General features: G+C 40.0%; 1 protein-coding gene across 1 annotated transcript in view; it reads left to right on the top strand.

Moving 5' to 3' along the window:
- VIT (vitrin) overlaps positions 1–17,740 on the top strand; it is a 63,612-nt gene that overhangs the window by 18,889 nt on the left and 26,983 nt on the right. The window contains 4 exon segments of the mRNA XM_042447009.1: positions 4,589–4,661; positions 5,650–5,715; positions 9,857–10,013; positions 12,305–12,438. Coding sequence (XP_042302943.1) covers positions 4,628–4,661; positions 5,650–5,715; positions 9,857–10,013; positions 12,305–12,438 — 391 coding nt within the window. The 5' untranslated portion in view covers positions 4,589–4,627.

Genomic DNA, 17,740 nt, shown 5'->3' with positions numbered 1-17,740 from the left:
GGTGCCAGCTGGTGAAACCTGGTCTTCTGGAAATGAGAGAGAGAGAGTCTGCAATGTTATTTTGGAGGCCTGGCACTTAATGGGCCTTGAATGTGATGTTTATTGTGAAGACAACGGAACACAAAATGGCAGACCAGAAGCATGACTCTCTCAGAGCTGGAGCTTTGGCGGTTGAGGATCTTGACAACTGCCTGGTTGTCACACCAAAGCACGCCGCTTTGTTGGCAAAGGCCCCACCCCAAATGTGAACCGCTACCACAATGGTTTCTGTATACAGTGGTACCCCGGGATACGAATGCGCCGCCTTACGAAATTTCCGGGTTACGAAAAAAATCCAATTAAAAAAACTGTTCCGGGTTACGAAGGTTTTTTCGGGTTACGAAAAAAAAATTGGTGCTTTTCGGCGCTATGTCACACGAAATCGCGGCTTTTCCCCATTAGCGCCAATGGGTTTTTCGGCTTGTGAAGTATTCCGGGTTACGAAAGCGGCGGCGGAACGAATTAATTTCGTAACCCGGGGTACCACTGTACTATCAATCGTACAAACTCCAGTCTGCGAGAGTATCTGACTGGTGGAACTGGTTTTAAAGTTAGAATCCAGAGCTGTTTCATACTAGATAATTGTAGCACTATGATTTTACTTTAACTGTTATAGCTACATACAATGGAATCCTGGGATTTGTAGTTTGGTGAAGCCCCCCAGAGCTTGTTAGCTGAGAATTCTAAATACTCCTTCTTGTAGACATTGTCCCAACTAAAAACTCTGCGCCAACCCAATGAAATTTTCCCTCAGTTCTCAGTCGTCTAGCACTGCAGTAACATAAAACCTTCATTGTGCATTTAGAATTATAGTTTAGGTGTCCAAAGAAAAGGGGCAGGCAAAATTCCCAAGGGAATACAAACAAAAGAATTCTAGGTTTGAATGATTTCAGTATTTCACTACTTGCAGTGCTAGAAATTTGGGGGCTGAAGGAAACTTTCATTGGGGGTCAGATTTCTTATTGAGAACCCCCACCCCTCGTTCCTACACCTCTGCCTAAACAGTAAAAATACCATCAGGATGCTGCCATGTGTAATTACTGTACTATAACTATGTAGTTTGAAAAGGATCCTGTTTTGCAACATTTTCTCCATCCATAACTTTCTCTTCTTCCTCCTCTCTTCCTCCATTTCCCTTGCATTTCCTTTTCACAGGGATTTTACAGCAAGAAATTGTTGTTATTTAGATTGGTGTTTGGAATATTTTTCACTATATACCTATAGAGGCTGAGTTGTCCAGCTGTGAATAACCAGATAACATTATTTTGAAAACATTTCCTACCTGATGTGACTGTCTGCCTAATGATAGGGAGGGTCTTCTCATGCCTGTATTGCACTAAACACATATTTTAAAAATACCTGCAGCACATAAACAGCAGAAGCTCCAGCATAGTTCCCCTTATCTTGTGAAGTCTAAACTAGATAGGATCCACATCTGCTGACCCAATCAATCATTTAGGATTGCCAGAATGAGATAATTAAACATCTGGGAGGCCTAATATATAGATTGTGGGCTTGGCAACTAATTATGTAGACCTGGTGTAAGAAAAATATGTATCAGTGCACCAATTCCCATACTAGGCATTTTCTGTATCCTGTGTGTAAAGCTATATTTAACTCAAAACCCTGAATGCAAAGGTAACTGTTCCCCATAAGCCACTTCCTGAAACTATTTTTAAATGGCCACAGTCCCCTACTGTTACATTATTATTATTATTATTATTATTATTATTACTACTACTACTACTACTATGGCATCTCTGTCACCAGTCTCTTGAGGGAGAAATGACTTCTACAGGAGATTAATGATAATAAACTGCTTACACTGCCCAGGATAATCGCATAAAGCCCACAAAGAATTTCTGCTTGCAGATGTAATCCACAGTCAGAAATCAAAAGCTGGAAACCAGCACTTCCATTTAAAAACATAAGATTACCCATACCCAAACTGCTCCTGATGACTGTGATTAAACAGTCCATTGGTAGTAGAAGGTCTTTCATTCTGCAACTTCATCAAAGGGCATTATAAAATGGCCAGTCTGCCAATAAAGCTATAATTGAAAAGAACAGCATTCTGTGTAGTAGGTGTGGCTTGCAACAGTTGTTTTCTTTAAAATACGAAAACCTTCCCCAATATTATTCTTTGAAGATAGAAAGGGTGGTCTTTTTAAAAAAATGAAATCATGTTTCAAAGATATATTTGACTGGGTGACTGCTGTTCAAAGTAGCCATTGTTCCGCCTTGCATGAGTGGTTTTGTGGGTCTTCAGTGCCTAGAATCAGAACACCAGTCTCACACAATCTGCACATTCAGGGGGGTGCTAAAATAGCTACACTGGCGCTAAACCGCACAAAAGGTCTTTTGTTTTCTGTTTGGGGGGCTGCTATTACTAATAATCTGGAAGTGCCCATTATAGCCTAGTTGGCTTAATAGAAAATAGCTGGAGCAAAGTGGGGAAATGGTAACCTCAGGATTTATCAATACAGGGACTTTTTTGCATTGTAGAATTGCTGTGGTTCGCTAGACGGAAGGCACAGTCCAGACAGGTACTGACCCCTCTATGGCTTTTTCACCTGCATATATCTTGTCATGTCAAAAAACAGTATACACTATCAGGTATAATTCATTAAGTTTGCCACATTTCCACAGTCAAGTGAATGCTAAATTATCTTATGACTACATAGAAAAGCAAAAGCTATGGCTACTAGCTCCTCAAATGAGATAAACATATTAATTAAAAATTAATGAAGAATTTAAACCTGGTATTAACAAATTCAATTGTATTATTACATCTTAGACTTCCATATTTCCAAGCATTATTGGTTTTTTTTCTAATGAGTCCTGTCTCCTTGTGGGGTGTCCAAAGTTTTATAGGCTCAGGTGGATCATTAGATTATGGCACTGTCTTTCCATGGTAGTGGGATTGTGTGGTTCTGTGAGTCAAGAGGCTGTACTGACAGTAGCAGTGCTGCTGGTAGAGTTTCCCATGTCAGACAGACATTTTGCTAAGAAGCCAGAATAAATGTGCCAAACAGCAGTTGTAGTGGGGAGTAACATGGGAAGAGGATCTTTCAGAGACAACTGTAGAGATGCTTTAGCTAACTCTTGTTAGTACTGTGCAGAAGGATGCACCAATAAAATATTTCTGAATGTCTTTCCCCATAAAGATCCTATGATGAGACTCACCAAAACTTGGGCATTAAATATTTTCATCACCTCTTCTCTTATCTTTTGTATTGATGGCATACCAGGAGTTATGTGAACAGATGCAAATGAAAATCATTCTGGCTGAGCTAAGGAGAAATGAGAGTTCAATCTGCCTGGTGTAATATAGGAGTTAGATTGCTGTACATTAACCAGAATGGAAAAGTTACTTACCGAATCCCCAGCTAACGTGATCACTGCCCATGCTGGTTTGGAGAATCTGGATGTCAAGGATCAAACTAGTACATTTTTCAAGCTCTGGCATAGACCAGCAAAACCTCCATTCAAATGCAGAGCTCAGATTTAATCCATTATAGTCAGCACACAATGGCTGACGTTCTGTTGAGCAGTTACAAATATGTAAACTACTTATGCAGGAGCATCATTAGTGGGTGTAGAACGCATCAACTGACTCCCTAAGGGGTGATACCACTGCTCCCCAAACATCTGCTTTTTGTCAGAAATGGGCTGTGGTGTTTACCTGTGCCCCTCTAAAACACTGAAGAGATGGGGGGGGGGGGGCTCAGTAGGAGGAGAGAGGCCCTAAGGTTTAAATCTATTTAAGTTTTTATTTTTAAAAAAAAAAGTTGTTTAAAAGCATTGCATCTTACCAATTTTTTGCTTTAACCACATGAAACTGTGTACATGTAAATACATTTAGGCTGTGTGTATGATATTGTACTTTAAAGGTATGATTTTAATTTTGCTAGTTGTTTCTATCACAACTACTACCATTACATTCAGTTATATATGGGAATTGCTTTTTCTGAGTAACATTGGTAAAAAATATTACTAAGGATTCTATATGATGTGCTATGAGTGGAGGTCAATGAAGGGGTGGCACCATGAGTTACCACACTGGGTGATGCCAACCTTAGTGACACCACTGTACTTATGCACTCATAATTGCTTGATACTCATGTTTATGGTTATGATACTATTACCACAATTGGAAATGGTCCCTACCCCCACCCTGCCTTAACAGCAGCACCCACACTGGGCAAAGGAGAGCGAGTTGTGAGAAGCACAAGCAGGACTACTGTTACAATTTTTCACAGCACCACAGATTGTTATGAGAGGTGGCCAGAAATGTCATTCTGCTATGTCCCAATCACCAGCAGAATATACCTCTTTCGCTTGGTGCAGCTATTAGCTTTTAAGATGGGTTTGGGTTGCTGGGTCAGTAGTCAATACATAGTTAGGCATTTACAACTATGTTGATGATAAAAGATCTTAGCCAATAATGACAGCATGGTCTTAAATTTGGACAAACTTACTATGTAACTATTATTAGAAAGTGACATTTTGAAAACTATTGTGTAAATATAGAATTTTTACTTTACAGTCAAGCCTATTAAAATTCCAGGGCTTCATTTCTCTCATCATGAAGGCAGCAACAGCCATTGCAATAGTCTCTGGTAAGTAATTAAGTGAAACACGTATTTCACTGTCTGCATCTTATTTGTTTTTAATAGTCTATTCATTCTGTGGATTCATGGTAGGTTATAGAAATTACATCAAATGAATGATTGATTGGGTTCACATGCAAACATAAACTAACTTGAGGTTTATCGTATTCTGGCTTGTTATAGTACTTTGTTAACTGCAAACCACAATGAGAAGTATGATTTGTTGTTGTCTTATAGTCTAGATTATTAAAAACCATGGCTTCTTAATTCCCAAACTCAGAAACAAGTCTGTCTTTCTCTCACAGTTGTACACTGTGTAACAGAAACTTCCAGAAGGAGTTGGAGAGAAATGGAACAGAAATAGGAAAACAAAAAATGGTTGGCTTGTTAGATAATTAATGGCTAAAGCAATAAACTACATTTTATCATGATATAATCTCAATTTTTATATTTTAAAAAAATAAAAATAAAAATCCAGATTTTAAAATAATGAGTGTAAAAGACTTGAAGTGGTAGGGAAGCAATTCTAATAGAAATTTTTAAATTCAGTTTGAATAATTTATAAAACGTTATATACAAAGCATCATTGCAGGCCTACATACAATTACATGGGACCTAGGGCCTGAACAGACAGGCCAAAATAAAGCTGCTTTGGGTCATTTTGGAGGTATGCTGTTTAAATGGCACATGCATGTTAAGAAGCCAGAAGATTCACCAAAGCTGCGCTCCTGTCTTAAGGACTGGTGTGTGGCTTTAGCATGGCTTCCAGCCTCTTAGGACACATGCAGCATTTAAACAGCATACCTCCAAAGTGACCCGAAGCAGCTTTATTTTGGCCTGTTTGTTCAGGCCCTTAGTCTCACTGGAGTCAGTGGGGATTATTTTTGTACAGGTCTGCAATGTGATTCCCTGAAAAGCACCAGTCCCATGTCCAACCTCATATAAAATGATACAATCTGTGTATTTACTTCACATTTTCCAACTTACTCTGTTTTAGCTTTTTTGCTGACATGTATCAGTGCAACTAAAGAAACCACAAAGAAGAACAAAAAGTCTAAACTATGTAAGTAAAGAAAGTAGTGAGCATGCTTGGGAGTGTTCAACAATTCACTCAGTGGATCTACTCTATTAGGGACTTACTAGGATGAAAGCTTATATTTAATATGTCTTGTCTTACACATTTTGTATATAAATACATGCAATTACATTTTACAAGAAAAATAAGATCATGCAACTAACAGCCCAATTTCCCCCCAAGAACCATCACTTGGCTGCTCTCCCTCCATGTAACCATTGCCATTACTGCATGCTGTATTGATTTGTTCTGCAGCAGTCTGAACGCCTCCAGTTTAAAAAAGAGACAAGGGTATTCAGCCCAAAAACATACCTTAAAAACAGAAGTATCCTACATTGGTTTTTGGTGGGTTTTTGGGCTATGTGGCCATGTTCTAGAAGAGTTTGTTCCTTATGTTTCGCCAGTATTTGTGGCTGGCATCTTCAGAGAATGCTTGCCTGGAAAGGAGTTGGGTATAAATATACTGTGTGACCTGGGAAGGCAGAAGTGATTTGCATGTGGATTGTTCTGTTGCTAATGGCAGGCCTCAGGGTAGGAGAGTCTACAAAAGAGGATTAATGTGTGCTTGATTAGTGCTCATTGTCTGCTAGGAAACCCCTGATCCTGGAAGATTTCTCATTTGCATTTGTTGAGTCTTCATTTTGCTATTTTTCAGGACTGGTAGCCAAACCTTTTTTACTTTAAGGGTTTCCTCTTTCCTGTTGAAATTGTCCAGGTGTTTGTGGATTTCAATGGCTTCCCTGTGCATCCTGACATGGTAGTGGTTGGCATGGTCCAGAATTTCAGTGTTTTCAAACAGTATTTTATGCCCAGGATGGTTTGTAACATGTTCTGCTACTGCTGATTTTTCTGGCTGGCCCAGTCCGCAGTGTCTCTCATGTTCCTTGATTCTTGTTTGCACACTGCATTTGGTGGTCCCTATGTAGACTTGTCTGCAGCTGCACCGTATGTGGTAAAGTCCTGCGGTTGTGAGAGGGTCTCTCTGGTCCTTGGCTGAGCAAAGCATTTGCTGGATTTTCTTCATTGGTTTTTAAATCATTTGAAGGTTGTGTTTCCTCACCAGCTTCCCTATTCTGTCTGCGACTCCTTTGATGTATGGTAAAGATACCTTCCCTTTGGGTGGTTGTTTGTCTTCCCTCCTCTGGGTTTTTTCTGAGCCTGGCAGCCCTTCTGATGTCTGAGCTGGAGTAACCATTAGCCTGTAGAGACCGGTCTAGGTGCTTCAATTCATCTTTCAAGAATTGGGGTTCGCAGATGCGTTTTGCCCAGCCAACCAGTGTTTTGATTGTACTTTTTTTTTGTCCTGGGGGATGGTTGGAGTTCTTGTGCAGGTATCTGTCTGTATGTGTAGGTTTTCTGTATACTGTGTGACCCAAACATTGGTTCGGTTTGTGGATGACTAGGAAATCCAAGAATAGCAGTGTTCCTTCCTTTTCTTTTTCCATAGTGAATTGGATATTGGGGTGGATGTTGTTGAGATGGTTCAGGAACACAACCAGATCTTCTTCTCCATGGCTCCAAATGGTGAAAGTGTCATCCACATATCAGAACCAAGTTGTGGGCTTTTTCAGTGCTGTTTCCAGGGCTTGCTTTTCAGAGTGTTCCATGTAAAAGTTTGCTATCACAGGGCTTAGAGGGCTTCCCATTGCTACCCCATCTCTCTGCTCATATAATCCATTGTCCCACTGGAAATAGCTTGTGGTGAGGCAATGCTTGAACATGGCTGTGATGTCTTCTGGAAAAATCTATCGGATGACTGTCATGTTTTCCATGGGGGTTTCCCAGCAGACAATGAGCACTAATCAAGCAGACACTAATCCTCTTTTGCATAGCCTCCCACCCTGAGGCCTGCCATTAGCAACAGAACAATTCCATGCAAATCACTCCCGCCTTCCCAGGTTCACACAGTATATATACATACCCAACTCCTTTCCAGGCAAGCATTCTCTGAAGATGCCAGCCACAGATGCTGGTGAAACATCAGGAATAAATTCTTCTAGAACATGGCCACATAGCCTGAAAACCCCACAAAAAACTATGGATGCCAGACATGAAAGCCTTTGACTTCACATATCCTACATTAAGTTGTCAACAGCTCAAAATAAAAACTCTTTCGTGTGTAACAAGGTGTTTCAAAGTGTTGGTGTGCTTTTGTTCACATGCACTAAAGCAGAGATGGACAAGTGTGGGCCTCCGGGTGTTTAGGAATGCAGTTTCCATAATTTCACACAATTGGCTATCCTGACTAAAAAACAAAAGTAAAAACTGGGCAGCATTCAATGGAATCTACAGAAGAAATAAGAGACACATATCAAGATACTGAAAAGATTTCCTGTTTATTTGTAGAAATGTCTGGCACATTTTTGCTTATGCGTATGAAAACAAGGGCAATATAAAATAATAAAAGGACATGAAAGGCACTTTCCTTTCCTATAATTCTAGGAGAAATTAGAAGACCAGGTCTGATGAATCAAGGATCCAACTTTATTTAGAGAAAGAAATACACTTCTGTCACTCACCTGACAGACCAGAATCTGAAAAGAATGGGAGCCCTGAGCCCTGAGCTTGTATACTATGTTAGTTTATCAAGGTTGCTAAATCACTACTGCAGTGTGCGTGTACTGGGAAAATTCCATCAAGCTAACAAATCTGATAGAAGTTTTGATTATATAGTAGGTGATGTCAGTTGGCCTCCTTTAAGATAAACAACCGTTCCTTAGTTCTTTGGCCTCCTAGGCAAAGAGAGATACCACATATCATTCACCATGCCAGCTTATTTTTCTGGAAGAAGACTAAGGCAGTTCAAGAGTATTTTGTGGTTAATTTTCCTGAACAAAATCACTCAGCCATAAAATTATCACTCCCTCACATCATGTATCATGCTACCACCCTGCCCACTGTTTATTTTGTTACTAACAGTTTATTTTTAAAATTAATTTTAATTGTAACACTTTTAATTCGTTTTTAAGGGGGATATTGAAATATTATATGTATTAAGTACTGTATGCTGGATGTTTTAACAATGTAAGCTGTTTTCATTGTTTTATTACAGAAAAGCGGGGTACAAATAAATTATTATTATTATTATTATTATTACATCATATCACATTGCATAAAATCTTTATTACATTTGTGCATTGCCTATATCCTCTACATACCTGCTTAGAATCAAGGGCAGATGAATGTAACCAACAAGACCTTGTAGGAAATATATAGGGAAAGACCTTTGTAATGTTTGAAACATTGCAAAACGGGTGCACCTTTGGTGAGTTATTTCTTGGAAAAACATCATCCTACATCTAAATTCAGTTTTTGGGCAATAGAGAAAATGACCACTAAAGAAGTTTCTGATGAAAAAGGAGGTGGGCTGGATTTTAAAATTAAACATTTTGGACCTTAGATATGTGAACATGGATCTTGACCTCCTCCCACTCTTGGGAAATTTTTCAGAGTTTTCAGGAGGTCCCTTTCTTTTTAGACCATATGACCTTGAATGTTATCTATATTTTATGCCATCTCCCCACAGGATACAAATAACCTTTCATCTTTTGCTAATTTGTTTTGTTTTGTTTTGTTTTTTGCCTTGTAAATAGTTTAGGAGCTCCTACTGCAGAAATTTCTGGCGTTTGATTCAAAGAGTTATGTAGAGATGATAGGTAATGAATAAATACAACAGTGATGCAATGTGATATTACAGTGGTACCCCGGGATACGAATGCGCCGCCTTACGAAATTTCCGGGTTACGAAAAAAATCCATTTAAAAAAACTGTTCCGGGTTACGAAGGTTATTTTGGGTTACAAAAAAAATTTTGGTGCTTTTCGGCGCTATTTCGCACGAAATCGCGGCTTTTCCCCATTAGCGCCTATGGCTTTTTCGCCTTACGAAGATTTTCGGGTTACGAAAGCGGCGGCAGAACGAATTAATTTCGTAACCCGGGGTACCCCTGTATATATTTAGGCTCTGTCCTTTAATGATTTTATATAGCCCTATTGAAGAAGACTCTAAAAGTTTGCAATGTGTTAAAAGCATAAATATGTATGAAAAGGCAGCTGGCTCACTATTGTGTTAATTGGATGCCACCTATAAGAGAAGGACACCACTATTCAAATCACCTTGTGTATTTTCAGATGTTCCTCAGCTTGATTGTGATATAAAAGCTGCAAAGATTATCAATCCAGAATTTATCGCAAAGTGTCCCGCAGGATGTCAAGATGTGAAATATCGAGTCTATGGCACTGATATCTATGCTTCTTTTTCCAGTATCTGTGGTGCTGCTATTCACAGGTCAGCAAAGTTGATGTTAAGTCTAAGACAAGGTGCAGAGCCCAAGGAGAAGATGTTATAAACTCTCACAGATTGTGAGGAGGGGTCTAAAAATTCAACAGACTCCCTGCAATCAATAGCATAGGGCTAATAATCCTTTCACTTTATTGAGTTTCACTGAGCCAGTGTGGTGTAGTGGTTTGAGTGTTGGACTATGTCTCTGGAGACCATGGTTTAAATTCTATCACAGCCATGAAACCTACTGGGTGGCTGGGAAAGTCACATGCTCTCAGCCTTAGGAGAAGGCCATGGCAAACCTCCTCTGAACAAATCTTGCCAAGAAAATTCCATGATAGGTTCACCTTAGTGTCACCATAAGTTGGAAATGACTTGAGGGCACACAACAACAACAACAACAACAACAACAACTGATAGCCTTCAGGGATACAGACAGAGATAACATAAACAGATTTTCCAGTAGGTTTTCCCAGCTTTCTCCCAGTTTTGGAAGTGAAAGGAAAGATCCATGCACCACTGGACTTAGCACCTGTTCAGAGATCAAACATGCTCCTCCTTCAGGCAGGATGAAAACTTTGACCAAATTGTTGTGTATGGGAAGGGGGGGGGGTTCTTGTCTTTCTGCAAACAAAGGTATATGAGAAAATAAGGCAGCCACATTGGGCTGGTGCTTGCTTTCTATATTCATACTGGCAAACACAAGGTAACATGGTAGATTGTTTCTAGGGATATAAGGCAATTGCAACACCCGCCCCCCCAACAAACTGTACCAAGAAAACTCTTTGATAAAGTCGCCATAGGGTCACCATAAGTTGGAAATGACTTGAAAGTACATAACAGCAACTTCTTCGTTGGATTTTTTTTGTCCTCAAATGTAGCAACAAGTGGTTTTTTAGCATTCTTCTTCCCACTGTGAGAAAGCTGCATGGTTTTTAAAGACTATTTGCAGTTCAGGACTTATTCTACAAAAAAATCACATGTGTTTTTTGTCTGTGTGTTGCACAGAAAATAGCATTTTCTACACAGGAAACAGTGGCCAAGAACCTGCATTCATCAGCCATAGCCAAAACAAAGGAGGTCTGTCTTTGTAGCTACTTCTGACAATGCTGTCCCCCAAGAACCTACCTCCTAAGCAAGAGAGCAACTTAACCAAAGCCTTTCCAAAGACATGTTAGTATGGAAAATCAGTATGCAGAAGGATCTTGTAGCACTTTTGAGACGAACTGAAAGAAAGAAGCTGGTAGCATGCACCTGAGAAAATAGGCTTGTCTACAAAAGCTCATGTTATCAGCTTCTTTCTTTCAGTTAGCCTCAAAGGTGCTACAAGATCCCCAGCACAAAGACTTTTCAAGGTAATGCACAGCAGGGCACTGAAAAATGATGGTTGCAGCAGCCCGCTTCCATTTGTGGGGAACACTGAGACAATCATAGAGAGACCTCTTGCAAGTCTTGCCACAAATATTTCTCTCAATGCACCCTGCAGCTGGGAGAATACTGCAGATGTCATCCCCAGTACCCTGATCTGTAATGTCTTGGAAACCCTTTGGCTGAGTGCTGCTTGGCTTAAGAGTTGGTCTTGGAAGTCAGTCATTAATGACCATAGGGAAGAATCCCAAAAGATAGAAGATTGTAAGTCCAGTTTACAGTCTGATAAATACAGAACAGGAAGCCAGTATTATTTTCTGCGCAAAAAATATCTACTCTTTTCAGTGCAAAAACAGCCCATCTGACGTTTACACAAAATAAGTCCTAAATTTCAAGATTCACATAAGTTCAGGATTTTCCTCACCAGGGTTTACCAATCCTCAAGAAACATATTTTTTTTCAGCCATTTTTTAAAAAGCATTTTTGAATATCCATTTGTAACTCTTTTCCTTTGACTTTCAGGGAAAGTTGTTAGTCTTTTTTAAAGACCTATGGATTTTTTTTTCTCACAGCAGACTAGATTAAACAATTTCAAGTGCTTCAGAGAAAGTATTTGGGCTAGGCACATTCCAGCTCTACAATTACCTTTAATCCTGAAATTATAAAGTATCTTGCTACTGGTTTTGGTCTGCACTGTAGGGTTAATGAGCAGCAGAAAGCACAGGTCAATGCAGTCAAGGTGGAGATGAGCCTAGCTCAGAAATGTCATCTGTTTAGGGAGGCTGGAATAAGCCCAGTCCTGCCATGGGGAGGCAAAAAAAGAAAAATCTGTTAGATGCAAAAATCCTGGGTGTTTGCATCTGTGTCGGTCGGACATGCAGAGAACAACTGAAGGCATTACATTTGACTTGAACACATTATTTCTGCAGTGGTACGATTGACAAATCTGGAGGGAAAATCCTTGTTCAAAAAGTCGCTGGCCAGTCTGGTTACAGGGGTAGTTTTTCCAATGGAATCCGATCACTGTCTTTGCCACGATGGAGGGAGTCCTTCATTGTTTCAGGTAACACTACATCTAATCCATTCATTTTATTTTTACATTTACTTTACTCTTTTCAGTCCCACTAATTGGATGATCTGACAATAAGCATGGAAAGGGCAGAACTGAATCATCACTACTTGGGCAATATTATTTTGAGCGACTATCTGGATTTTTTTTCTTTTGTTGAAAAAAATAGTTCAAAAGTCAGAAGTTGAAACGTCAAAGTTCAAGGAGGCATGATTCACACTGTAAATAAATTTAGATGGGTAGCATTTTACTTGAGCAGCTGAATTGTCTCCAACACTTTCTTTTAGGGCTCTTTCCACATTTCCCAATCAGTTTAAAACAGACAACAAAATTATCTTAACAGCAAAGGGGAAGCTGCTCCTGGGCTTCTATTTCCCAAGTCAGCGGGAGGGCTTGAGAATGAGGACACCCCAACAAAGGCAACAGGAATTGTTGAAGATCCTCTACTCAGTTTCTTTACACCAGGGGTAGGCAATCTTTTTGAGCTGGGGGCCGGGTTGCTGTCCCTCAGACAACTGGGGGGCCGAAGCCAAAAAATAAATAATTAAATATTTAATATATATATATATATATATATATATATATATATATATATATATATATAAACCAGGACAAATGTAGGATAAAATTTTCAAATAGAAGACACTTTTTTTAAAAAAAATGGAGGACACGCGAAAAAATTTGCTGATTTTTTAAAAAATGTTAATATAAATGCATGTTTCTGAGGCTTCTATAGACAATTGCCCCCCCAAAGGCCCCGGCGGCAATCGGTGGCAGGACCGGGCTGGGGCCGGTCCCAAGGCCTCGCCGGGCCGCATCCGGCCCGCGGGCCGCAGGTTGCCTACCCCTGCTTTACACGGTGGCACCCTACCTAGTTTCTCCAAGCCAACTTGTCTACTTGGAGAGGAAGGCTGCATCATTAGATTCTATTTTAGAAACACTGATCACATTGTCATACTGAGAAAAAAACCAGCCTGAAATGTTGACATCATTGAAGGACATGTCTACACGGAGCAGATAAACCAGTCCCCTCCCCACACACTCATTGCAATCTGTCTTAACAATGCTGGGCCAAAACCCTGATTCAACTGTGGACTGTCTTCTCAAAATGCAGCTAGTTCCACACCAAATCCAGGCCATCTCTGCCTTCACTCTGGATTTTCCAGAGAGATACAAGGAGGCTCTTTACATAGCGTGCCATATTGCCACCTAGCACTGCCACTGGTGTGTTCCCTCTGTCACAATGAAGCACCCAGCTATATGATTGATGCTGGGCACCTAATTTTCTACCTCAGAAGGCACGATCTGCACCCACAGCATTACCACCAGCCAGCACATCAGAACACCTGTTGACAGTCACCTGGTGTCACAAAGAATGTAAAGGTAATATGGGGAATTTGAGGCAGCTTCAGCGCCAGAATACTCTAGCCCAGAGTATTTTGACCAGTGTAGACTCACCCGAAAACACCAGACTTTGGAAAACCTACCCTTTCGGTTACGGCTTCCAAATTCCCTCAGAGGATTCTAAGACTTGTAGTCCAAAAAGTAATTTTTTTCAAGCCCTGGCTATTACATGTGTACAGTGTTGTCCAAACGTCTCCCAAAGATTGTTTGTTTTTTTAATGAAAACAGCTTATGCCCAGTATAAGAAAAGAATGTCAAAAAGCGTATTTTAAAGCTGCTGTTTAATTAAGTCTGATGTGAATGAGCTTTAAAGAGGCAAGCAGTGGTTATCTCCAGATCTTAGCAGCACTGGACCAAATTGCAACAAAATGACAAATGTGCCAAACGATTAACAATTCACATCAGAAAAACAGAAGAAACAAATCTTCCATTGTAATGTTGAATTGCAAAACTGCCACTGGTTTTTAATGAAATGCAGAATTTCAGCATTATCTACACCTTTGCTGGTAGTTTAATTAAATATAGGAAGAATATATATTAGTTATAGGAAGAAGCTGAAAAGGAGAAAAAAAATTGCCAGTACAACCATAACAGTAAGTCACCTGGGGTTGCCATTCAGACTACCTTTTGTACTGAATAGTAACCCAGATTAAAAGTTGGAAGTTCCCATTGGCACCAGTTTAAACACATCAGAATTAGGGTCTTTCACACTCAGTCCAGGGTAAATCCCCCTTGGAGCAGTTTTTCCGAAAGTGGATTATTTCCTGTGTCTTCTGGGAAAACCCGTTTCTTCCCTGCTGCCGGCAAATGTGAACTTGGCCCCGGTCATGATCGGGTCAGGTTCAGGGGAGGGATTAGGTCAGAGGGAGGGCAAAGGGTGGAACATGCCTCCCCTCTCACAGGCAGCTTTCTCTCTCTCTCTCTCTCTCTCTCTCTCTCTCAATTTTTGTAATTTTATATTTGACAGATTATGTGAATGCTTGTTCTACAGGTTGATACATATTGATAGAATGTGTCTGCTTGCGCTGCATTTCCGTTTCGTTTGCTTGCTGCCGGCACGGCACCTCACTTTGCTAGTGGCATTTTTTTAAAAAAAATTTATGTGTGTGTGTGACAGAATATGCGAATGCTTGTGTTTCCTTTTAAATATGGCAAATTGATACAATGTGTGAGTGCTTTTGCTACATACAGTATGTATATGTGTATGTAAGGCATTCTGGGGTGGCAATTGGAGGGAAAGCAAAGAAAGAAGATGCAGAGATGGCATTCTGAGGTGAGGTATTATTATTATTGTGATAGATTATGCACATGTTTTGGGCTGGAAGGGGAGGGAAGACGCTGGCATCAGGGGGGAGGCAAGGGCTTCGGAGGTGGCATTGGGCTTGAAGGGAAGTGAAAGGAAGAGGTTCCAAAGAGGAGGAAATGATGAGCTGGAAGCGAAGGGGAAGCTAGAGGCTGGCATTCAGAGGGAAGGCTCTGGAAACCCATGACTTTGGGGGAGTCACACTCTCTCAGCCTCAGGGCAAATCTCCTCAGAACCAAGAAAACCCCAGGATGGGGTTGTTTTAGGGTTGCCATAATCTGTAATGACCCAAATACACACAACACACACATACACACCTGGAGGTTTTTAAATTTGACAAGTTGACAGAATATGCACACACTGCCGCCAGTTTATTTTTTTTAAAAAGGAGGGGGGAAAGAACCCATTTGGTTGGCCAATGGTTGTAGGATATGTCACCTTTGATGAAAGCGGAAGTGAATTTGTCAACAAAGGAGGCTCCATTTTAAAGTGGTACTACAAATGTGAACTTCTTTCTGGGCAAATTGCATCGATCAAGGTAAAGGGTAGTCAGAACCTCTTTCTGGGCATATTCAGTATGGGGGCAACTGGCTCTGTCCAGTTCTATCCAGTGCAAATGGGCTAGTGAGAATGGGGCCTGGGAATGACATCCAATAGAAAAGCAAGTTAAGCTGAATCTGTAGAGCTGCTTCTGTTGTGACTGAGCACATTGTCTGTATGTCAGTAGTGGCACTGGAAGACAAAACCTTGCTGACAATGTGTTGCCACTTAACAAACTGTTAGGGGGTTGGTATTTGCCAGCTTGACTAACCAGCTTACATACAAATGCTCATTCAAAAAAATGTATTAGGATTGCCAAATTCGGAAGTAAAACAATGTAAAGAGTGAAGAAGAGCAGGCGAAGTTTTCACCGCAAACTGGGACTGAAGTGATGAAAACAGTAGGAGGTATGCAAATCAGCTAGTACTTACTTTTCAGAATACTGAAACATTCTGGATGATGTGTAAATGAATGACTCCATTCAGATCAATGAGAACTTTTTGCTAGTGGTATTATGAAAGCAGCCAAGTGTGTTTTGCATCTCAATATTTTGAGGAAGTTACAAACATTAGATTCATCTGTTCTTGTTTTCTTGTTTTGAACTCTTGTTTTCCATGCAGCTTTTAAAGTACTGTATTTTTCCATTCAAATTTAATAAAGCTATCAAATGGTTTTTTCCCCAAGTATTATGGTTATGTACATAATTTAAGTTCATAAAATGTCCTTTACCAAATGGAAAAGGCAATAACAGTGTTTTGCATTGGGATGGGCATTCTGCAACCCAAGTTCTGCAATCTGAGCTCATTCTATAGTCATTTTCTAATTTTTAAAAAAGTACAGTAGAGAAAAAGGACAGTCAGGTTTGCTCAATCATTCTTTTGTCTTGCAATTTTTTAAATTCTCTATGATACTTCTGTGTTCTTTGAGGGAACAGACAGAAACTCTGACTTTTTTTAAGGAAAAAAGAAAAGATAGAACAAATACATGTATGTTAAATTAGTGGGAGCTGGCTCTGCCACTACGTAGAGTGAGTCAGTGGTTTCAAGCATACATTTTATGGTGTCATGAAAGGGCACTAATACTTTCTTACCCAATTTGTTACTATATTTTATTTTGAGATATGGAAGGAGGTCCTTATGGGATTTTATGTCTTGTATGCTAATTTAATGTTGCTGAATTTTGGTACTCCATCTTGAATTCCCAATTACAGTTGTATAACTTAGTTGTGCATTTAATTATTAATTTGTTGGGTTTATATCCCACCATTCTCCCGAAATAGGATTCAAGGTGGCATTCATAATTGATTCATATTCATGATCCCTCTTGTTCAATAGTTTAGGGAATACATAGGGATTGTAAAAGTCCCCCAGTCCTGATTTACTGGACAGCAGCCACTACAAGCAACAGGAGCCTGTTCTCCTGTTAACCAGTGTGCAGCATACGGTTGTTTCCACCCCCTCTTGCGATTCATCTCTGGTGCAAGGAGAAATTGCAATAGAATTCCTGCTTCTGATTGTCACATTTGAAATGGCTAGAAGGAGGTAGGATGGGAACATCAGTTTCTTGTGCCCTGACTGACAGAAGAATTGCTCCCAATCATTCATAGTGGCTGCTGCTCAGCAAGTCAGGATTGGAGGTGTGGGTGTTAGGCCAGGAGACACTACTCAGTTAAATATACTTAACTACAACATTTGCCCTCCTCCAATCTGATGGACCTTTCCTGTTCTGCAAGACTTTTTAATTATTGATAGTGGGTTTGAGATTAAATCTGCAAGTTGCTTTAGTACTCTTAGATGCAGCTCATCTTGCCCTAGAGACTTGAATTCATTTAGAGTAGATAGGTGTACTTAACTACTGTATGTAGCTGCTATAGAATCATGGTATCTGTGCCTTCAATGAGGGGGCTATCATTTGCAGAATTTCCAGAATTTGGAAAAGTTACTTTTTGAACTACAATTCTTTACATCTCCAGGCAGCAAAATGCCTTGGGCCCAAAACTGTATTCATACTTTTAATTTGTGCTCCAATGCCTTCATTGCTATCTATTTC

Source organism: Sceloporus undulatus, chromosome 1, assembly GCF_019175285.1.
Source record: "Sceloporus undulatus isolate JIND9_A2432 ecotype Alabama chromosome 1, SceUnd_v1.1, whole genome shotgun sequence".
In the NCBI taxonomy this organism is placed as follows: domain Eukaryota; kingdom Metazoa; phylum Chordata; class Lepidosauria; order Squamata; family Phrynosomatidae; genus Sceloporus; species Sceloporus undulatus.
The sequence above is the reverse complement of the archived record's forward strand: the minus strand, read 5'-3'. Positions and strand labels throughout refer to the sequence as shown.